The 17,562-nt window shown below is 42.4% G+C and overlaps 1 protein-coding gene across 4 annotated transcripts in view; it reads left to right on the top strand.

Annotated features, from left to right (window-relative positions):
- Nucleotides 1-17,562, top strand: part of Tnr (tenascin R) — a 409,504-nt gene that overhangs the window by 320,048 nt on the left and 71,894 nt on the right. For 2 of the 4 annotated variants that reach the window (XM_029479707.2, XM_021160989.3), the window contains exons 3-5: nucleotides 7,676-8,235; nucleotides 9,688-10,164; nucleotides 16,019-16,282. In XM_029479707.2, coding sequence (XP_029335567.1) covers nucleotides 7,737-8,235; nucleotides 9,688-10,164; nucleotides 16,019-16,282 — 1,240 coding nt within the window. In that variant the 5' untranslated portion in view covers nucleotides 7,676-7,736. Of the gene's footprint in view, nucleotides 1-7,675; nucleotides 8,236-9,687; nucleotides 10,165-16,018; nucleotides 16,283-17,562 lie in introns of those variants that run through there. The other 2 variants (XM_029479724.2, XM_021161007.3) reach the window with 2 other exon arrangements.

The following is a 17,562-nucleotide window of genomic DNA, read 5'->3' on the forward strand; positions in this document are numbered from 1 at the left end:
GAAAAAGCCAAAGGCATATTTGATGAGCAGGTACTTCATATACCTTTGTTTCTGACCTCTTCTGCTGGAGCTGACTTTGGCTAGAGCCTTCACCACCACCACCACCACCACCACCCAAGCCCCCACCTCCTTTTCTGTCTCATTCTAGAGAAGCAGCCTAAGAGATGAGCAGACCACCAGTGGTCTGGTCAGTGTGGCTTGTAACTCCTGAACTTCAGAGGAAGTTCAGAGGTCAAAGGGAAATGAGAAGGAGCCACGTAAGCCAAGGTCTGGCTCTCTGAAACAGCTAGCTGAGCCAGACTCTTCCTGGGAAGGAGCGGGTTTCAAAGCTGCCTCCTGTTCCACCTCTAGTAGCAAAGTTTACTGGTGGAGATTTTTTTTTTCCCTGATGCTTGAGTCGAAGCAGAGACTGGGCACTTATAAATCAAAAGCCATCAGAAAAGTTTTCCCCCAAGGAGGAGAGACTGAAGCAATTTCAAGGGAAACAGCCTGGATTTGTGGAGAAAACATTAAACTAAAAGTCACGGCTGTCAAGAAGCCCTAAATCTGAACCCGGGAGAAGAGAGTGTTGGTAATGTAAGAGCGAGTCTTTTCATGAGAACAGTATGTGGGTGCTAATTAAAGCCGGCTGAAGAGTAGCTGTTCAGACCCCAGGCTCCAGTCAGCAAGATCTGGGTCTAACACCAACTCCTCTATTCATTAGCCATTCAGTATTGGTCACGTTACTTGGCCTTTTCTCCATCTTAAAAAAAAAATAAAGAAGAGAAAGGAAGGAAGAAAGAAAGGAAGGAAGGAAGGAAGGAAGGAAGGAAGGAAGGAAGGAAGGAAGGAAGAGAGGGAGAGGGAGAGGGAGAGGGAGAGGGAGAGGGAGAGGGAGAGGGAGAGGGAGAGGGAGAGGGAGAGGGAGAGGGAGAGGGAGAGGGAGAGGGAGAGGGAGAGGGAGAGGGAGAGGGAGAGGGAGAGGGAGAGGGAGAGGGAGAGGGAGAGGGAGAGGGAGAGGGAGAGGGAGAGGGAGAGGGAGAGGGAGAGGGAGAGGGAGAGGGAGAGGGAGAGGGAGAGGGAGAGGGAGAGGGAGAGGGAGAGGGAGAGGGAGAGGGAGGAGAGGGAGAGGGAGAGGGAGAGGGAGGAGAGGACCTACCATCACAGAATATCACCATAGGAGTTTATCTACTGTACATCCAAACTAGAGTGATTGATGTCTCCTTTACATGTGTGGGAGCCCCATTCTGATTGGTTACGCCCCCCAAGTCATACTTGTGCCATAAATATCTTGAATATCTTAAATATTACTCCTCTCTAGCTTACAGATGTTGCTGCAAGAACACATAACATAGCACAAGGCAGGTACACAGCTTGTTCTAATGACTCCTGGTATGTTTTTTCTTTTTTTTTTAAATGTTTTTATTAGGTATTTTCCTCATTTACATTTCAAATGCTATCCTGAAAGTCCCCCATACCCTACCCCTGACTCCCCTACCCACCCACTCCCACTTCTTGGCCCTGGCGTTCCCCTGTACTGAGGCATATAAAGTTTGCAGGACCAATGGGCCTCTCTTTCCACTGATGGCCGACTAGGCCATCTTTTGATACATATGCAGCTAGAGACAGGAGCTCTGGGGTACTGATTAGTTCATATTGTTGTTCCACCTATAGGGTTGCAGATCCCTTTAGCTCCTTGGGTACTATTTTTTTTTATAGATTGAGTCTTGTCTTCTCATTGTGTCTAGGTTGAAGTCTTAGCCAACAGCACTTCAGGATGTGGTTCTACTTGGAAGCAAGCTCATTATAGATAAGGTTAACTATGTTAACATGAGGTGAAGCTGGAATAGGCTGCAGCCCTCATTGAACACAACAGCATGTCTCAGAAGATTGCTATGCAAAGACTCTGATATGCAGGCAGACAGTTTGCACTGATATATCTACTAGGCAGGAAATGCCAAGGTGTGCAGGTCATCAACCGAAGCTTAGAAAGAGACACAAACAGAGTCACTCAGAGTCCTGGGGAAGAGACAACCTTGAGGATAACTTGATTTTGAAGTGCTGCTGTTTTCAGCTGCCCTTTTATGGGACTCTGTTATGGAAAGTCAAAGAAAGCAGCATGCCCAGGAAGTGAGTAGATTCCTAAAAACCCACTAAGAGCAGGACTCTGTAAAATACTGGAAAACATTTACCATTGATTTTAGCCCTGTTTATTTTCCTCTGGTGAATAAAAACCCTTCTTCAGAATTCTCAAAATATTTGACCTGTACCTGGATACCTCCAGTGACCAGACAGACATATACTACATGCCATCACAGACACTAGCTTACCCAACTAGGAAAGCTATTGCTTACATATGGAAACCATCTTTCCAGGCCCTTGTGTGGTGTAAAAGTCCAATCCCTCAACACCAGCAGCCCTTTAAACACACTCATTGAACACACCATATTCTGAATATCAGTTTCAGCAAGTACAGTTCTAGAATGAACTTCTTCTTCTTCTTCTTCTTCTTCTTCTTCTTCTTCTTCTTCTTCTTCTTCTTCTTCTTCTTCTTCTTCTCCTTCTCCTTCTCCTTCTCCTTCTCCTTCTCCTCCTCCTCTTTCTTCTTCTCCTTCTCCTCCTCCTCTTTCTTCTTCTTCTCCTTCTCCTCCTCCTCCTCCTTCTTCTTCTCCTCCCTCTCCCCTCCCCCTCCTCCTTCTCTAACTATCATCCATCTTCTCCTAACCTACAGAAAAATTTATTAAGATCCATGCTAATGTTATACATGGGTAGAGTAAGTTATATGTGAGAAAAATCAATCTCCAAAACTGTGCTTCCAAAACCAAACACTGTACTGCAATTACTAGCATGGAAAAAGGGTCTCTGTTCCATGCAGCCACTTAGAGACATAGAGGAATAGAGCTCATAATGATTCTCTAGCCAGAACCAGAGATGTGGTCTCACACACCCAAAGAAGGTTAGAAAATCTAGTCCTATGATGTGCTTGAAAGCCAGACCAGAAATATTTGACAAACAGCACCAAGAGTCCTGACCTCCTCAGGGTCACTTTTCCTGCTACAGGGAGGACCTATAGCCATCCTCTCAGGATAACGGGAATGCTCCTTAGTCATGCTCATCACCATGCACTAGCCTGCTTGTGTTTTACTTCTCTCTGAAGCTGGGAGTTTCTCAAGGAATGGGAGCTACTCATAACCAATGGTGGCACCGGGAGCATTTGAGGACAGTGAACATTAACGGCAGTGAAGGACAAAGCCCTGTTCTACAGGACCTTTCCACATCCCCTTCCTAACCTTGCCCCAGACATCCTGTTACACAGATGGCTGAGACCCACCCCTGCCCAGAGCCCCTGCATTTGCTGTTCCCAGCGGTTGAACTGTACAGCCCCTCTCTTTTGCTAGACACTCTACCCCAGTTCTGTCAAGTATCTGCTCAGCCGTGAGCTGATCAGACAAGCCTTTCAGGATATCACTCTATAAATATGACCATGAACTCTCACCTGCTTAACTCACAAACTCCTTTCATCAATTTTTTTCCTCTCCATAATAGCTATCTTTTCTTGACTGAAACAAACACAGACATATGTATCATATAATATATGATTATATGACAAATATCAAGTAATTTATTTGTATATATAATATTAAGTTTTGTATTTATTTTCTCTGTCCCCTTATGCTACACCCTTCCAATCCCATACATATGAATGTAATTTCCATAAACACAGGGCAGGGATTTAATGACCACTCAATAAATATCTGTCAAATGAATGGGTAATAAAATAACATGTGAACGTCCCATGTTCTCACCTCTCTGAATGAAATGTTAAATTTCTCTTCCTCAGATGACAAGATTTGCACTCTTTCAACATGCCAATCATCCAGAAATGACCAATTATTGGTGCAGTAAGGACAGACAAGCTCCTGGTTTATATTTCACCCCCTATTTCAATTAATAAAGGCTACATTTAAAAATAAATTTGGTCTTACACATATTACATGGTCAAGTTACTTATATAAGTGTAGATATTGACTAAAATATTGATTGTTTTTCTCATACAAAACTCCAACTTTCCTTTTCTCTACAATTTGTAGTGGTTGTTTTGGACCTACACATAGAATCTAGCATCTCTCTCTCTCTCATAATTTCCCTATCATTGGTCCTCCTTTTCATTTATAATATCACTTATTCTTTTACTCATTTTTAACCTACAATTAGCCAAAAATTTATATTAAGTGCTATAGAGTATTATATAACAATTTCACAAGTTCCATAAGAAAATATTATTCAGCAATATCAATATGAATCAGGTAAACAAAGTATTGTTTAAGAAAGACAGCAAGGCCTTATGTACGTGGGAAGGACTATTGACAGACCCACTGTGAGAATGTTGTCACGACATAAGCATGGAAGTAGTATCCAAGGATGTAATAACTGCAGCAACTCAAAATGGGAATTAAAGTGTAACTAAGATTAGAGGGGCCTGGGAAGAGCTTACAGCTGTGCGGTAAATTTAGTTTAGACATGTCTGTCCATCTATTCCCAAGGTAGATTTGCTTTATCTAGATGTGACCAATGGATTGGTATCTCCCAGAGTATTTCTGGGACTTCATCATCCTTGTTCAAGGATAAACTATGAATTGGGCTTTCCTGATGCCAACTAGTAAGACATGCTACATGCCTATGCATATTTGGGGAAGATGCATAGAAGAAGAACCAAATGGTCAGAAAACAGTATTTATTTATTTGAGTCAGTGTTAGATACTGAATACTTATTATATAGATAACGGTGGTGTCATCATTCTAATCCTATAAAGTTGGTACCATTCTTTAGCTCCACTCTACAGATGCAAAGCTGAAAGAGAGGTTAAGTGGTTTTCCCATAGATAAACATTTATGGTGATGAGGTTTGAGCCCAGACAGTCTGGCAGTCTCAGCAGCTCTGGTCTGCCCTGCTTCCTCTCCATATTAGAAACAGGGGGAGAAAATAATACAATATATAACATAAGGGCTGAGTAATAAGATATGATTTTTATGCTAGTCACTAATACCAGTTATTCCTAATTCAATGAAGTCTTAGACATTGTCCAGAGTTGAAATTAAACAGAACAGTAAGTAACTTAGGGTTAATGGAGAGAGATTAAATGAATTGGAGAATGATTCAACCTTTTGCTCACTGAGCACTTACTCATTAAATCATCGATTTGTTCATTCTTTCATGCATCTGCCCGTCCATGCATTCAACAACTAAATACTGAGTACTTTTATATCCTAAACACACAGCAATATGCTGCAGTGAAGACACGGTCTGACTCAAATCCACTTAGCAAGCTGGGTAGGAAAGTCAGGCATAGGGAGTACATGGTCTAGCATGGTAAACACTACAAGAAGTGTACTCACATAAGAATATGAAGGACAGGGAATTCAACTTGCATTTAAAGAATGTATGAAGGGACAAGAAGCAAATTATGGAAGAAGAAAAGACAGTAAACTACGCCCTGGCAAATTTTCTAACTTTAGTGTTCTTGAGAAAGTTCTAGAATGTCCAGGATAAGAAATAATTGAGCATTTTCTTTAAAAAAAAAAAAAGTCTTATGCATCCCAGGTTGATCTTAAACTTGTTATATAGAAGAGTTTGGCCTCTGCTTACCATAAGCTATCAATAAAAAATGTGTGCCACCATGCCCAAGTTTGAACATTTTTTTAAGGCATTGAAGCATTGTAGTTAAGAAAACTGAGCCGGGCGTGGTGGCGCACGCCTTTAATCCCAGCACTCGGGAGGCAGAGGCAGGCGGATTTCTGAGTTCGAGGCCAGCCTGGTCTACAAAGTGAGTGCCGGGACAGCCAGGGCTATACAGAGAAACCCTGTCTCGAAAAACAAAAAAAAACAAAAAGAAAGAAAACTGGTTTGGGATCAGCCTGGCTAGCTTTCACATCTCAACACTTCTAGGCAGAAATTGCTCTGCGATGAGATGGGTATCATTTTAAGACTCTCCTAGGGATCAAACAAGATCATGTGTGTGTGTTCAGCTTCATCTGTGCCCTGTGTAAGCCAGTGGGTGTTTAACTGACATTGACCACCTTTTTCTTAGCCTCATAGTTATGGCTACTTGGCTCCTTAGTCCTTAATCTTCTTAGTAGCTCTGACTTTACTTGAGAACCGAAGTGTCTAAATCTCTCTCTCTTTTTTTTTTTTTTTTTTTTTTTTTACACAGGGAATAGAAAAGAAATATAATTTTGTAAAAACTGATTTTTATTACTGTAAATTTATTATACTGCATGGTTCTTGGTGACTAGGTAGCCAGCAAAGGAGCTAATTCATTATTTTAGCAATTTAAACAGGACCTCAGAAGAAAGGCACCCTGTAGTCACAGAGCATGGGGACTATACTAATAAGAAGATTAAAACAAAGCTTAGCTCACATCATCCCAGATAAATCACAAATGTACCCAAGGATAATTAACAGTCACAAACTGCCTAGGACTACGTTATTTGGCTGGTTGGGTTTTGTGAAGTCAACCCATATTGAATAGGTGAGTTTAAAGGAGTTGATGGATAAGTTATTTGACATGACCACTGAGGTTCCTTCATAGTAAATATTTGAGGAGACGTGGGAGTACCCTAAAGTTTCTGTGATTCACTTTATCCTAATCCTAATTTAGAAGTGATGAAAAGCTTTGATCTCTTCTCAGTAGAAGAGGCTGTTCACAGAACTTCCATTCCTGGCATGTGTTCTAGAAATTCCTTATATACTATGGGGACAGGCTACTGTATTCTATGCTGTGACAAAAGACCAGAAAGAGCAACTTCAAGGAAAAAACAAATTTTTGTCTCATTTCAAAGGTTTCAATCTATCATGGCAGAGGATGTGGCAGAGCAAAGATGCTCACTTCGTGGTGGCTGGGAAGCAAAAAGAAGACAGAAATGGCTAGGGATGAGATATAGCCATGTCTTAGACACTGTCCTGTTGCTGTGAAGAGATGTCATGACTAAGAAAACTCTTATATGTGAAAGCATTTACTTGGAGGCTTACTTATAGTTTATGAGGTTTAGCTCATCATCATCAAGGCAGAAAATATGGTAGCATTCAGGCAGGTACTGGGCAGTAGCTGAAAGCTATATCCTAATCCATAGGCAAAGAGAGACTCTGAGCCTGGCATGGACTTTTGTAACCTTAAATCCTACCCCCAGTCACACACATCCTCCAACAAGTCCATACTTCCTAATCCTTCTAATCTTTTCAAATAGTAGCTCTTTTGGTGACTAAGAAGTCAAACATATGAGCCTATGGCGGCCATTCTTATTCAATGCATCACAACCTTTGAAGTAGTGATCTGCTCCTTCCAACGATTTAATGCTACAAATGTATTAATCCATCAATTAATTATTAATCTATTGATGAAATCAAATCCTTCATAATCCAATTCTCAGATACCTCCAGCTGTCAACCAAGTTTTGGGAGGGGACCATTTAAAATTAAAGTCATAGCAACACCCTTACATAGAAGTGATGTCCATTATCAAGAACCTAGTCTTTGAGAGAAGACCCAGATTTTTGACTGACAACCACTGTCTCCTCCCAATTTTTCACACAGCCCCAGAGAACTTCTGTCTGTATGTGTTCTAGCTTTACAGAGTGAGAGCCACGGTGGCCTGGCACAGGTTTTCAGGGTCATATGTACCCTTGCTTTCTCTTGCAGATTCCTATAACTCCATGCTGGCTACTACTGAGAGCTCTTGAACCAAGGTCTGGCTGAGAAGATGGGGATCGATGGGGAAACAGTAGTCTTGAAGAACATGCTCATTGGTGTAAACCTGATCCTATTGGGATCCATGCTCAAGCCTTCTGAGTGTCGGCTGGAGGTGACTACAGAAAGGGCTCAGAGACAAACTGTGGAGGAGGAAGGAGGGGCTTCCAGTTACAACACTTCCAGCAAGGAACAGCCTATGGTCTTCAACCATGTGTATAACATCAACGTGCCACTTGAAAGCCTCTGCTCCTCAGGGCTGGAGGCCTCAGCTGAGCAGGACATGAGTGCTGAAGATGATACTCTGGCCGAATACATAGGCCAAACCTCAGACCATGAAAGCCAGGTCACCTTCACCCACAAGATTAACCTCCCCAAAAAAGCCTGCCCATGTGCAAGCTCTTCCCAGGTACTGCAGGAACTGCTGAGCCGGATTGAGATGCTGGAGAGGGAGGTGTCCTTGCTGCGAGACCAGTGCAATACCAACTGCTGTCAGGAAAGCGCTGCCACAGGTAGAGTCTAAAGGGCCTGCAGCCTGGTCCCTGGTGGATAAGGAGAGAGCTGAATGGAGAGGGAGGTGGGACGAGAGGAAGAAAAACCCAGCATCTTTTCACGGGGTCATAGAAAAACATGCCCAGTATATAGCTCCTGCTTAATGTGTCATCTGTAAGATCTAAATGCAGCCATCCCCTGGGGATTTGGTTCAGGGATTTTCAACACTGCTTACCCAGTTTTAAATATATTAACCTGATTTGGAGGGGTGGGGGAGATGAGTCAGGTAATGGTGCATCGGCTCAGCACAGTAACTTTGATGGCAGGCAGGGAATTTGATGTTTGTCTTCCTTCATCTTTGGTCTTCACAGGCTGCTGAGTTGATATCTCTTCATGTTAACCTGACTGACTAGAGAATGCGGTGCTCTGTTCATTCACTCACAGCCTTTCTCCCATCTGAGAAAATGGTAGTCATTTAGGTCCCAGAGGACAGTCACCATCTTCTCCAGCAAGATGGAAGTTTTATCTTGGTCCACCCCATGAACATAGGCATATGTGTTCACTTATGCAACATGCGCGCGCGCACACACGCACACACGCACACACGCACACACGCACACACGCACACACGCACACACGCACACACACACACACACACACACACACACACACACACACACACACACACTATATCCTTTCTCCAGAAGGCTGAACAGTCAGTGGATTTGCTTCTGTCTTTGTCTCTCTCTTCCTCACTATAAGATATGAGCAGTACTATACATTTGAGTTCAGATCTGCTCTGCTGCTTCTGGCTTGTGAGCTAGGGCAGTCACATGGCCTATGACTTTTCTTCCTTGTCTACAAATAATGACATATGAGAGCAATATGGAGCTATTAACTATTAACTCACCCAGTAAGTATCATATAAGCAGCAGCTATCATTAGTTGTGCATCAGCCTTGCACCCAGTTTTCTCTATCCAAAGCCACAGACTCATGTATCTCAGATCCAGGCAGTCAGGTGATAAGGAACAAGCATAATATCATCTTGGGTGCAAGTGCTCACCTCTGGAGGAACCTGAGTCACTCTTCCAGGGACTTTGCATAACCACACTCCGGCTCAGCCATGTTTCTTCCTGATCCCCTCACCCAAACCACTATGGCAAATTTCTTCTGGGAACATTATTTCAATAAGTCACTTCTTATGAACCCAATCTAAGGTACTCTGAAAGTGATCTGTCAAAGGACAATGGCTCAGATCTTATCCATCTTCACCCTCAGTGCTGTCTTAGACGTAGACAACTGCAGTGGGTGAAAGTATGTATTAAGTTGAATTTGTACCAAACTACATTGTAGTTAACTCTCAGCAGCACCAGTGTGTTCAAGGAATGAGTGCAGGTCTCTGCTCACCCCTCCCCAGCACCATTTATGAGAGGCCACTGCTGCCCTTTGACCTTCTCCTTGGCCATTCTAGGACAACTGGACTATGTCCCTCACTGCAGCGGCCATGGCAACTTTAGCTTCGAGTCCTGTGGCTGCATCTGCAATGAAGGCTGGTTTGGCAAGAACTGCTCAGAGCCCTACTGCCCACTGGGCTGCTCCAGTCGGGGTGTGTGTGTCGATGGCCAGTGCATTTGTGACAGTGAATACAGCGGAGATGACTGTTCAGAGCTCCGGTGCCCAACAGACTGCAGCTCCCGAGGGCTCTGTGTGGATGGGGAATGTGTCTGTGAAGAGCCCTACACAGGCGAGGACTGCAGGGAGCTGCGCTGCCCTGGGGACTGTTCAGGGAAGGGGCAATGTGCCAATGGTACCTGCCTGTGCCAAGAGGGCTATGCTGGTGAGGACTGCAGCCAGCGAAGGTGTCTGAATGCCTGCAGTGGGCGAGGTCACTGCCAGGAGGGGCTCTGCATCTGTGAGGAAGGCTACCAGGGCCCTGACTGCTCAGCAGGTAGGAAGGGGAACGTTCTGGGTTCTAGCTCCAGTTGGTTGGGGAGGAAGAATGGAGAGGAGGGGACAAAATAATTCCCAGTTTGGTCATACTCATTCGCTTGCTGTAGCAACTGTTTGCAAGTTCATAACAGTTGATGAGGTCATATTCAGAATAAGATCTGGGTCACTACCCCTGAGACTAGAACCAAGACAATGACAGTAGAGATGACAACACCTTAAGGTTCTTAACTACTATTGTCCTTAAGGGAGGGTGCCTGGTTTATTAGCCTATTCTGTTGTCAAATAACACAAAAACAGTTGGGGCGGTTATAAAGAGGTTTATTTGGAATAGCACTTCTAGAAGTTCAAGGAAAGGTGGCTACATCTAGTGATAGCCTTCTAATTGGCAAAGTATCCACATAGAACAAGGAGTCTCATGAGAAGAGATAGGGATTATGGTGCATATTGTCTCATTTCCTTATTACGCTGCTAGGATTCAATCATGGGGTCCACTCTGATGAGCTAGCTAGTCTGGATCACTGAGTTTTACTCTTTTTAATAAGTCAGAATGAGCACTAAATTTCAATTCTTGAAGGCTAGAGGAATACACGCAAGCAGTATTCAAATCACAGCAAACAGGAAAAGATCACTGGACCATACTAGGTAAAGCTGGCCTTTAACTCACCTGCTGAAAAATATCTCCCTTGCCCATCAGCATCTTTTATCACTGCTTAAGGGAGGGTGGCTCCAGTTCTTTGTTTATCTGGTTAGCTTACAGGTTGTAGGATGGAATTGATTTATGAAATTACCAAGGAGCTCTCATTCTAACAATTAGTATAGAATATTAAACAGACATGACTCATTTTGTTCCAGATGACTATAGCACAGACAGTAACCAACTCCATATGTCATTTCTATATTGTAGAAAATGACAGAAGAGTCATGTCTTGCCATGGGGTTCTAAATCCTAAACCCAGCAGCAAGGGAGATGACCGTATTTCATGGGTCTAGTGGTTATTTTTACATCTTTTTGCTCCCAAATCATATTATTCCTACAGGTTTCTTTATTGTTCATCTCCTACCAACTAAATCAGTAACCATTGCTGATACATTTGTGCTCCTACAAGTATAGATTACATAATTGATCCTTTTTGTTATGAACTCAGAATACCTTCTGGGAATTTTTTTCAAATAAATAAAAACAAACCACATTTTTAAACCTCCTAATTGAGCAATTCTACTAATTTCTAAAGGACAAGTCCTGGGAAGCCAGCATCCATAGCTTTCTGTTGTTCAGCATCTGCATTTGTGGCTTCAAATTAAGCCCTTCTAAAGGATTAAGGACAATAAAGAGAGGACGATAATAGTTCACTGCTTAGAAAGAAATATTTTTCTATGTTTCATTTCTTCTATAGTCAATTATTTCATCTAGCCTCTCAATTCTGTTTACTGAATTGAAATTCCTTTCTAAAAGTATAGTCATTATACCAATTATTCAACTGAATCTAAAGTTAGCCCTCAGTATTTCTGAATCTCAAGCACAAGGGCAGCTGCTGGAAGCATGAAACATAACCTTGTTTCTACCAAGAGGGTGAGACTCCTGAAGGCCCCATCCAAAGGATGCCAAGAGTCAACTTGAGTCAAGCTGTCTTGATGTTATTCTATAGCTTGAGCACTTCTTAATACAATCAATATCTATGAATCTGCATATACTTATCATGTTCTAGACATGGGTTTCCACAAGGTCAGGTCTATTTGTAAAACGACAACAATAACAACAACAACAACAACAACAAACCAACTTGATCTGATCCACTGTTCAAACTGAACTGGAGACACGAGGCCTTGGTCACATCCGACAAGATTCAGCAGCTACTCATACAGCTGAATCTGGGTCAAGTGCAAACCTTGCATCCCTGCTACCTCTGACAGAAGGGCTCTGCCCTGCTTGGGGAAGACTTCAGCAAACCCAGATAGATTTTCTTTACTGCTTCAAAGTCCATGAGGAAGGACAGTTGCATAATCTCCATCTGTTTCTATAGCAACCCTGGAGCCACCTCTCAGTGCAGGAGGTACTCCTCTTAATGCCTGCCTTTAAAACCAAGTGCCATGGGTCTCTTCCAGAAAGGGATGTGGGCCATTATCTAAAGTGCTACTTTACTAGCTCTTTGTGAAGAGCACGTAGGAGTGGGGCCTATTTACTCACTGTTTGACATTTTTGGCCAGGTGCGTGCAAGACAGCTCCCAGGAGTGCAGAGCGAGAGGGGGCAGAAGGGTCAGAAAGGTGAAAACATCAAGAGCCACAAAGTAGACTTCCTTGTAGGTCACTATTTTTCTCTGGCAGGACATGGAGAGTAGCTGCACACCTTGTGGATTTCATTATGAGGCCCCCTCTATGGCAGCATCAGTACAATTGACTAGTTGACAGCAAGGCCATTACAGTTGACTTCTAGCCTTGATCTCTGCTTATGGCATGCCAATGAGTCTTTCTTCCTTGTCCTCTGCCCATGCAAAGATAATACAACAAAAGCTCTTGAGTTCTAGTACTTAAAATAAGCTTGGGGGAGGGGGGTTACGTTGAGCTTCTTGTTTTACAGATTTGAAAAGCAGAAGTCAGACACAGGTTTTTCCCAGAAACAACAGTCCATTAAGAGCAGAGTAAGAATGAGTACCCTGGTCACCCACTAACTTTTTGAATTCTCTAAACCTCTTTGAGATGCTAAACCACAGTTTGCAAAGTAAAATCCCTGTCATCAAATATACAATGAGTAGTCTTTTGACATAAATGCTGAGACCAGCAAATGGTTTTTGTTTGGTTTTGTTTTAATGAGAAACACCTAGAGTCCCTTGTGAACATTCACCCCATGACAGTGGTCAGCTCAGGAAATGGTGAGTGAGCTGTTGAATGCTACCTAAGAGTGGATGGGCAAGGTTCCCTGGAATTCAGTGAGATGTGTGAAGACTTCTCAGCATCATTGTTCAGCTCTGTTGAGACAAGTTGCCTGACGTCTGGCTCCTGATACCACTTGCTCTCTGGACCAAAACACAGCCTGGAACTGCCTTCCAGGGTGCTCACTAAGATGCTGTCTATGTCTCACAATGAATGCTGTAAAGGAGTGAGGTTGCAAACACTTGGCACTCCCCACCCACTCATTGTATGCATCGCTTTCATTGTTTGTTTTATAGTTCTGTATTGTTTGGTTTGATAGCAATGACGGACACCTTCATTGACCATTACACCTTCACTCACCATAGCACTTCCACCACAGGTGACAGCAGATGCTGTCCTCCTGTTCAGATGTGAAGGCAGTATTCACTGTCTGAGATGAGGAGGATAAAGGCTTTATGATTCTAAATGCCCTGCTTACATCACCCACCACTGTCATCATTAACTCTGTTTCTCTGGAAGAAAGAATCAAAAATGGAATACACTGACTAGTTCCACGGGCCCCAAGAGTTGCCTTGAAATTTAGAATGACCATTTCTGCCTCTGACAGGAGGTATCCTGTCAGTAAGTCTCAGAGAGAGTAAAGGTGTTGACTCACAAGAGGAGGAGGTAGCACAAGAAAAAACTCTGTCTGGGTCATTTGGACTCTTTCTTACGGAGCTTCTTTGCAGTCCTTGAAGCTGTGCATACATGAAAGAAGAAAGCAGGTGCGATGTGTAGCCTTCTCCATGAAAGATCTGAGTTTAAGTCACTTTGCTCTGACTTGGTTCCCTGGATTTTGGCACATCCCTCCACTCAGCCCTCTTCTGTGATGTTAACATTACTCTACCTACCTACCACAAAAGGATTTTTAACTAGTCAAATGATAGGTCTGACATCTTTATAATTGAAATAATTTATAACTTCAATCTAGAATTCTGTATTGGCGGACAGCTTCTCTAACCATTGTGCCTGGGTTCAAATTGTCAATCCTGTGTTTGCTTGCTGTGTGCCTCAGTTTCCTTATCTGTAAATTAGGAGTAATAATAAAACCTATCCTGCTGTGCTGGTAGGAGGTTGAAATGGGATGACCCAATGTAAAGGGTTTACTGTTTTCCTGGTACATAGCAAATACACACACACACACACACACACACACACACACACACACACACACCATAAACAAAAACAAAACGAACAAACAAAAAATCATGCCAAATACCATGGGTTCATTTACAAATTTTTTAGTTTTGAAAGTTTGTTTAGGGTAAATTTTAAGACATGCATGGAAATAATGGTACAAAGCAATCATCCCAATAATCAGCAAGATGGGGTGAGGCAGGAGGATTCTATGTTCCAGTGCTGCCTGGGCTACCTCGTGACTACCACACTGTGAAAACAAAGATAAATAAATTGATTAAATAAGAAAAAAGTATAGACTTACTCTTTCAGATAAGGTTTCTCTTCTTCACTCAGAAGAAATTTTATTTTCTCACCTGTTTAATACAGAGAATGGTTTGGGGCAAAAGTAAAAGTAAATATGACTATTATATTATAGCATTATAGACTTGTGATATTAGTCTTTTCCATGAATCTTGGATCAGTTAAAGGAATGTTCAGTTCTCTTAGGCAAGAATTTAAGGTTTTCCATGTGAGCTAGAGGAGGCAGGTGCTATCCTCTGGCTTGCATGCCCCTGTGAAAGCACCCAGTCTGGCCCTGTTTGTTTTTAAAGGTGAAAGTGTTAGATAACCCAGACAGAAATTCAAAACCAGTAGCAGCTCTTCAACTAGTGGGAACCTCCATCACATACCAACATGGAAGTTAATTACGATCACTTAAATCTTGGCCTGATCTCTGCTGTAATCTATGAGCAGATCCAATTATAGACACTAGAGTTAGCCTTCTAATTAGTCTTAAAGGTTCAATGATTTGATGCCCAGCCTACAGTGAATCCTCACTTCCTATGGGAGCTGTACAAGAGAGGCTATTTCAATATGGTTTAACCTTTGGCAACTCTGCACAGCGTTTGCAAAGCTGGACAAGTGAGAAAAGCAAAGCTCTCAAGAAGGCTTTCTGGTCAACCTCTCCAAGGTCAAGGCTAATGAAAATTAGCTTGAAACTAGTTACATCTGCTTCAAGACTTAAATGCCATCCTATTAAAAGGAGGAATGCTATAAGAAAGGACTACTGAGCATCTTCATTAGGCCATGAGGTACAGGACATCCTGTTTTGGCTTCTTATAATTTCTAAGAAAAACAAGAATTAGTCTTTATTTCCACTTGCTAAATCAGAACTGGCTGTCAGGACAGTCTGACGCAGTAATTTATTAAAGTACCAAGCTGCTTAACTGGTGGTGTGCTGTGAAAAAATCTCACATCTGGCTGTATGAAGGAAAACAAACAAGTAAGCCTTCATTTGTAGCCTTTGCAAATGTCCATTGTGTAAGCACCTCCATGACTAGTTTCAAGCTACTCCTGTGACAACATTAAAAGTGCCGTTGGGAAGAGACATGCAACAGAACACAACTATGTTTTATCTCTACCAGAGATGCAACACATAAAAATCACCTTTTAGGCATAGCTAATTGTAAGATGCAGTGAGATGATTTTAAAATGATGGGTCTTAAATAATTATCTTTTAGACACAATTTGCTTAATTACTGCTTCATAATGTTTTATCTTTAACAATGACAATACCTGTGAGCAGTCAGGCAGAATCCTTAAAAATTTGACAGTCAGCCTTCACAAGGCAGTTAGGGACCAGCTCCAGCACCACAATCATTTATGGCCTTATGAAGTTTGGAATCTTTCAGTAGAGAACGAAGCCATGGAGCCCAACAGAACTTCAGACATGGAATGAGGGGGTGAGATGTAGCAAGAAACTTGAGTCCGGGCTGGGAATGGCAATCCTCTGAGCTCATGCTGTCTGTGTATTGCCTCCTGGTAGTTGCCCCTCCAGAGGACTTGCGAGTGGCTGGTATCAGCGACAGGTCCATTGAGCTGGAATGGGACGGGCCGATGGCAGTGACGGAATATGTGATCTCTTACCAGCCGACGGCCCTGGGGGGCCTTCAGCTCCAGCAGCGGGTGCCTGGAGATTGGAGTGGTGTCACCATCACGGAGCTGGAGCCAGGTCTCACCTACAACATCAGCGTCTACGCTGTCATTAGCAACATCCTCAGCCTTCCCATCACTGCCAAGGTGGCCACTCGTACGTACCATTTCCCCATCCTGCTTCATTTTTATTTTCTCCTACATAAGACCATGGGCATTCATGAAAGTAGTGTCTTTTCTTAATTCTTTACGGATGCCTGCAATAGCTTGCTTTTACGGGGTAGAGGTTTCAGGTGTGGCACATTTTAAAAAAGGGACCCACTGGGAAACAGGCACTTCTGATTACAAGAGCTTCCAAATTCAGGCAACATCTGAGAACTCTATAACAGACAATATTTTAATGATTGAACACTGATTTGTTATAAGCTGGACTCTGCTGAAAGTCCAAGGAAGTGTGAGACTTATACCAACCTTTAAATCTAGTTAGGGATTCAAAACTAGGAACTTTGAAGTATAATATAATAAACAAGGGCTAAATGTTACAGGTGGTTGAATGCTAAACAGAGCAAGGGGAAAAAACAACAATAACAATGTTATTTTAAGCTACAGATGATGGCATCTATCTCTAATAAAGATGTGGCATCATCTTTTTATGACCTTTTATTTTACCAAAATACCCTACTAGTCACTTTAGGAGTATAAGTTGAGGTTCTAGAAAATAATTTAGAAAACTGTAATGGAGAGAGTAAGAGCAAAAACATAGACTCAAAGCAAGCTGAACTGTCTCCGTGACTCAGAACTTCTGGAAAGTTTTTATTATTTCTTAATAACATGGGGGCTCCTCTAGATTCTTATCTGTGTTCTATGTATGCTTAGTTCATCACAGAAAAATATGAGATAGCTTACCAAGTAATAACATTGAATCTGCTCAAAAATAAAACAAGAAAGGAAACGCTATTTCTATTCTTTGTATACTTCTGAACTCTTAAATTTTTACAAAGAGTCTGTATCACTTTTAACTTTCCAAAACTAAGATGAGAAGCTCTGAGGAAAGAGATTTCCAGTAGCAGCAGGCTGCATTCTTCTACCCCAGTTCTAGTGCAGAGTCTACACTGCAGATGCCTGTCCACCTTATAGAGACAGTGATGTAAGACTAGATTCTACAGAGAGAAGAGCATCTGAAGGATACAGGCTGAGAGGTGCAGACTAGCACTAACAAGAGACAGGAACAAGAAGTGGTCCATGAAAACAGGGACCCTCAGAACTCAGAAAACCCTTAGGGTCTATAAAGAGAACTTATGGCCATATAGGGAAATACAAGCTCTGAGCTCATTTTATACAGGTCTCAAATGACAAATGACATTTGGATAACAAATGCCAGGAAAATTCAGAAAAAAGAAAATGTCAAGTTAAAAGAGTTGGTCTCAAGGTTCTCAA

Source organism: Mus caroli, unplaced genomic scaffold (assembly GCF_978045245.1).
Source record: "Mus caroli unplaced genomic scaffold, Mus_caroli_1 scaffold_1, whole genome shotgun sequence".
NCBI classification, from domain to species: domain Eukaryota; kingdom Metazoa; phylum Chordata; class Mammalia; order Rodentia; family Muridae; genus Mus; species Mus caroli.